The sequence below is a fragment of the Osmerus eperlanus genome, chromosome 18 (genome assembly GCF_963692335.1).
Source record: "Osmerus eperlanus chromosome 18, fOsmEpe2.1, whole genome shotgun sequence".
Lineage (NCBI taxonomy): Eukaryota > Metazoa > Chordata > Actinopteri > Osmeriformes > Osmeridae > Osmerus > Osmerus eperlanus.
In genome coordinates this window covers 5,283,744-5,289,743 of record NC_085035.1, presented here as the reverse complement: position 1 = coordinate 5,289,743, position 6,000 = coordinate 5,283,744, and the positions used below count along the sequence as shown (strand labels likewise).

Sequence of the window (6,000 nt, the reverse complement as noted above, 5' to 3'; positions counted from 1 at the left end):
GACGATAGTCACTTTCCATCCCCTTGGAGGCGATGACTGCGGGCGGGAGTCAAGGAGAGGTGCTCCCTCAAGAGAAGGGGAAAGTCTTCAGAATGCAGGTCAAACTCGTGACCTTGGAGTCGTGGCCTAATGTAACTCCTGACTTGAGGACCAAGCGCCCTTGCCTCAATGATGAACAAAATGGCCCAAAAATACTGATCTAACCTACAAACCACTTTTGAAATAGCAATAATACTAAAGGATACATTCTTTCATGACAAAGTTGTTCTGTTCAAGATGCTGCCACTTCCTCTCCAGGTTCGTGAGCTGGCGAGAAAGAAAAAACATTTGACCCGGAAACAGATAAAAAAATAATACATGGAATTCCTCTTTACTTCGTCATAACCCAAGAGGAACTCGAATGTCGTTCGCTAACCATGACTGGTACATTCTGGAACATTCCTGGACAATAGACAGGCCACCTCGGCGAGGTAAGACAAACCGAGACGACACGGCAGCTTCCTCACCTGTGCGTGGGTTTCGTTCTCCTGGAGCTGGGTTTTCATGGCCTCGTACTCCTCGTTCATCTTCTGCATCACCTTCCGGAAGGTGTCTTTCCTCTGCGTCAGGGACACCTGGTCCTCCTGCAGCCTCTACCCATAGGGAAACCCCCACACCCCAAGATGCGGTTCATTCCGAGGTCATTCGTTCGTTTATCAATGCAGTTCCTGCCAAGACGTTGGTGGAAACTACAAAAAAAAGAATCATTATGTTCAGAGGCTGTAGCCAGCATAGGAAGTAGGGCTGATTCTAAAGCGTACCATATGCTGTTCAGAACTGTACATCTGGGCCGAGGGTTAGGCTGAAACGGGATCATTTCTCCGAGAAAGAAACATGACTTCCCAAGGTCAAACCTGTCAGAGAATCTGTATCCTGTTCTAAGGGGTGGGGGGGGTGGGGGTTGGACATTCTGTAATGTTTAAGGATGCTTTTAAGTTTCCTTTGTTGCACGGAACTGATCCCCCATGGGGTCTACTCGCTCACCGATAGAACTGGCTGTGTTTACATTAACGACGTGCTCTTCCATATACCCGGACGCACACATCTATCGCAGACGGGTACCGGCTTTCCCCTCAGCCACAAAGACACTCTTCCTGTAGCATGGAGCCGAGGAAAGAGAACTTCTTCAACGTGAACTTTACACACACTTGCGTGTGGTTAATCTTACACTGCTGACTATCCATGACTGGCTCGTGAACTATGGAGTGATTGACTCCTCCTGTACAGACAAAACTCCTCTAAACCCCCCCAAAAAGGCATGCATTCCCCCCCTCACATGAAGAGCGGGGCAAGTGAATCCCCACGGCCCAGAGCAAGGCCCCGGGCCGTGGGCTCGCTAACCTTCTTTTTCTCCTCCCCGGCCTTCTTCAGGGCGTCCAGGTTGCTGTAGGTCTCCAAGCCTTCCTTCATCTGCAGGATCTTCTCCTTCAGGGTGTCCAGCTCCCCGGTGATCTTGGTCTCCAGCTGCTCCACCTTCTGGAGGTCCTGCTGCAGGCGATCGCTCTCTGAACACACGCACACGCACGCACGCCGACCACGTCTCTTTATTTGGAGAAAGCACGGCGGCGCATGCCCTGACAAGATGGCGAGCGCGCACGCCACATCCGTGGCCCTCGCGGCCCAGGGCGCCTCCGTTCCAGTTGGAAGCGTGTTAGAACATAAACCACAAGGACACGGGGATATCCACTCGGAAAGTGAACATGAAACCCTCTATGTGTAATCATGTGTTATCTGAACAGAAAAAACAGGTCACACTTTAAGTAAATCTGAAAATAGATTTGGATGCATGTAATAGCACGGTTCTGCTGACTGCTGGTCAGAAAATAAGCCTGCCCCGACAGTCACACCTACTGTTCATCTCCCGAAGCGTCTTTCACCCATTTCCTTTACTCAAGGACAGGCCTTGCAGGATGTCTGCCCAGAGCACAAGCCCAGCCAAGAGTCACCGAGGCGTCGGTGTTGCACTGAAAGATTTATCTCTGACCCAACGACTGGTGCACACACCCAGAGGATTCCTGTGCTGTAGGTAATGCTGACCTCACAGCTTACTTCATCAGGCCATTCGGTAGATCATGAACACGCAGTTGAGCAGGCGGAGACATCGGAGGAAAGTATGTGGGGTTTTTTTCAGACGACCGTGAGGCCAGGTTCCTGAGCACGGCCGCCAGGCCCTTACCGGGGGGTAAGGGCTGTCCCTGGGGTCTACTCTCCTGTAAGGTCTCTGCAGGACACCAGGCTGAGGTGACGCCGGTTGGTGTCTAGGGGCCAGGGGGCCCGACCGGCGGCAAGCTAGGGGAGGGGGGGGGGGGGGGAGGAGGAGTGGGGGGCAGGAAGAGGAAGAGGGCCGGTTCCTCCTGATAGGAACACGGGCCCCAGCCTCGTGTTTGGAGGAGCCGATGTGTACAGAGCAGGAGAGTGCCCCGTCAGCACTTCTGTGCATTCTCTGCAGCTTCCTCCTGGGGCTTTGCCTTTCGCCTGCCCCCCCCACACACACACACACTCCCTCCCGACCCCACCCCTACACCCACCCCCTCTCATCCCCCGGGATTTCTGTGGCCACTCACGATCCGGAGGACGAATCTCTTGGCATCCATTAGCAACAGTATTTACATAGCCTGGATGCAGAGGGGGCCTTTGTCTGGTCATCAATAATGTGGTGTCCACCCTCCACATGTTATATCAAATCATAGTCCCATGCATATCAGGGTTCCCGCTCTTTTCTAAAGGACATTTTCCAGGACATTTTCCAGGAAGGTTCTCAGTGACTATCTAGCTGGTATGACAGAGATCACGCCGTACACTAATCTGTTAGGGGAGTCAGGTGGCTGAGCGGTGAGGGAATCGGGCTAGTAATCCGAAGGTTGCCAGTTCGATTCCCGGTCATGCAACTGACGTTGTGTCCTTGGGCAAGGCACTTCACCCTGCTTGCCTCGGGGGAATGTCCCCGTACTTACTGTAAGTCGCTCTGGATAAGAGCGTCTGCTAAATGACTAAATGTAAATGTTCCGCTTTGTAGACGTCTGATTTAAAAGACGTGCAGAAACTAGCACTTGCACGCTTGGAAATGATGACCAATTGATCTTTGTGCTGCCATTGTGCTATCATGTGACGTGGCTTCGGGGTAGGGTTGCCAACTTCCTGAAATGGAAATAAGAAATGGAAAGGGGGGGGGGCTCAAGACCAATGAGAAGCATGCTGTTTGGGTAATGGAACATAACATGAGACAGGCTACAAAAAAGCAGGACGGGTTTTCTTCCATTTGAAACAAACAGCCCTGTTCCGATAGTCTAACTTGTCTTAACATTTCCCACCGATTCCATGAGTAAGCTCCTGTGCTGGGGTCAGCTGGAAAACTCTGCCCAAGAAGCATATCTTGTCACACAGTGCTTAGGGGCGAAAAGAGACCCGTTTATAGGACCCATAAATCTGTCCCGATTCGACAGTTTTAGAAACGGAGTGGCAAAGGTAGTAGGTCACAGGGGGCAGGCAGTCCCCGCTGTAAACACTCATGTGCTCACTCGCTGAGGGTGAAGTAAGGATAGCTTCCAGCACCCCGGCTACCGTGCTGCGAGTGCCGCTATCACGGCAGGAATGCGGGGAAGCGACAAGTAACCACAACCACGTACAGTAAAGTTGAAACCGTGTTACGCCCGTCCACAGAAAATATTCATCGTCTGTCTCCCGGTTTCTCGAGGGTGAATCGGCGTCAACGTCGGAACTCACGACAAGCTCGGTCAACGCGTCTGCACTTTGCGAGCCGTCAAGACAGGTGGGTCATTTCCAAAAAACGGAGCGCTTAACCAAATCTTAGTCGGGAGGGGGGCCCAATGGGTGAACGTCAGTCGTGCTTGTAAGGGTTCGGGGGCAGGTTGTGCTGTGTCATGAGGGGGGGGGGGGGGGGGGGACCCACCTGAGGTGAGGCCTTTGGCCGTGCTCTCCGACCTGTGCATCTCCGTCTCCTTCAGGGTCAGGTCCTCCTGGATGGACTTCAGCTCGCTAGCCGTAACCGAGGAGATCTGCCTCAGACGGTTCATGTTCTGAAAACACACGGGCGGCGTCACCGTTAGCGCCGCGCCAGGGCAGACACGACACACGTCCCTGTTCTACGCTCGCCGCGGTTCATTCCCCCCCCCCCCCCACCCACGTGTTCGAAGTCAACCCTTTGATGCTTGTTCCCCTGTGTTACTGTGCCGTACAAATTCAGGCCTTTGTTTGGAGGTTACATTTAGCTTGGAGTTGAAATCACAGGGCCAGTCAGGTGGTTTGGTTTATGGAGTCTGATCCATGTTGTCAGTGCTCGTAAACAAACCCCCAGCATGTTATGTAAATGACAGTACTGAAGAAGCGGCCCTGGCTGAATCACTATCAATTTAAGACTTCCAGAACAATGGCGTCCTTTGTCTTAGTCCTAGGCAGAGCAGCTGGGTGGTTGTGTGCAGCAGGCACATGCCTTGTGAGAAAATGTGTTTTAACCCCTCTCTATCCCTCGTCCACCCATCCCTCTTTACTTTGCTAACCCCTTGCCAACTCTCAACCAGGGTTCAAAATGACCTATGGGATGGGGGTCCCAAAAATGTTAATAAAAATACTGAATACTATTTTATCTTATCCGTATCTTTTCTACTTTCTAATGTTGTGAAATTGCATGTTCGGAATCTGAAAATTCTCTCAAGCCCTACTGACATGTTAGATTAGGAAAAACGCCAAATCTGTGGGACCCACCCCTAAACTACAAAAAATGTATATTATGAGAGGGTCCCTGTAGACTTATGGAAGGTCTCGAACTTCTCCCCCAGCCCCCCACCCCCCATTTTGACACTGCTCTCAACACCATTCCATACCCTCAACCTTCCTTCCCTTCCTCTCACCCCACCCCACCCCCCCCCCCCCCCCCCCTTGCACCCCCCAACCCCCACCCTCCTCCCCAACCAGCCCCGGCTCACCCTGCTGGAGTGCTCCAGCAGGGCCACGATGTTGGCCTGGGTCTCCCGGTTGCGTTCCACCTCCTGGGCTTTGGTCTCCTCAAACGTGTCCAGGAAGCCTGGAGGAACCACACAACCGCACTGTCAACAGAAGTCCAACCCTAACCCTAACTAACCCTAACCCTCACACGCAGATCAGAGAAAACAAACTCACCGTCCATGAGCTCATCTTTTTTCTTCAGTTCCTTGTACTTCTGGCTGCGTTCCCCTGCAGGGGAAAGAAAGACAGACGCAAACGTTTATAAGATAAGAGGAGTTTCATATATCTATATCTGTCATCCAGACTAAATTGATGAGGCATTGATGCTAATGGGTGGGACACTGATTAAAGATTAAAGAAGAAGAGTTCAAAAGGACAGTCTCTACAGCAGTGGTCTTCAACCCTAGTCTTCAGGGTCCGCTGTCCTGTACGTTTTTCGATGTTTCCCTGCTTCGACACGCCCGAGTCAAACGAAACGGGGCCGTTGTCGAACCGGAGCCCGATAACGACCCATTCGTCTGAATCCGGAGCAGAGAAACCCCTGAAAACATACAGGACGGTGGGCGTCGAGGACCAGGGTTGAAGACCCGCAACTCTACGCGGCTCGGCGGGACAGTATCGAACAGGGGGGGGGCGAGCGAGCTGGGCTTACCGTCTGGTCAGGAAAGAGAGAGCATGAGAGGTGGCACGCGGACGTGGGGGGGGGGGAAAGGAGAGGAAACAGTGAGAGTGAGTAGAGCGGCCTGCTGCGACCCACCACAACACGCAGCGTGTGGTTTCGAGACAGACGGAACAAAAGAGCCCGAGTGCTCCCTCCCCCCCTCTGCACGGATGGAGGACGACAGCCTTTCGCTAACGCTATTATTGAGCGAGTGATGTGCTAAGTGTATAAGGATTTCGCACACGGCGGCAGGGCCACAGCTAATCAGAAATGTCGACTTCCCCCAGAGCCAAAACAGACCGTGTTGTGGTTCATTCCCGATGAAACTAGAACAGGGC

At 52.7% G+C, this 6,000-nt stretch overlaps 1 protein-coding gene across 1 annotated transcript in view; it reads right to left on the bottom strand.

Moving 5' to 3' along the window:
- Positions 1 to 6,000, bottom strand: part of ift74 (intraflagellar transport 74) — a 16,610-nt gene that overhangs the window by 1,408 nt on the left and 9,202 nt on the right. The window contains exons 14-20 of the mRNA XM_062484828.1: positions 5,176 to 5,229; positions 4,983 to 5,080; positions 3,950 to 4,076; positions 1,381 to 1,544; positions 507 to 632; positions 246 to 306; positions 4 to 36 (exon numbers count right to left, since the gene is read on the bottom strand). Coding sequence (XP_062340812.1) covers positions 4 to 36; positions 246 to 306; positions 507 to 632; positions 1,381 to 1,544; positions 3,950 to 4,076; positions 4,983 to 5,080; positions 5,176 to 5,229 — 663 coding nt within the window. The remainder of the gene's footprint in view (positions 1 to 3; positions 37 to 245; positions 307 to 506; positions 633 to 1,380; positions 1,545 to 3,949; positions 4,077 to 4,982; positions 5,081 to 5,175; positions 5,230 to 6,000) is intronic.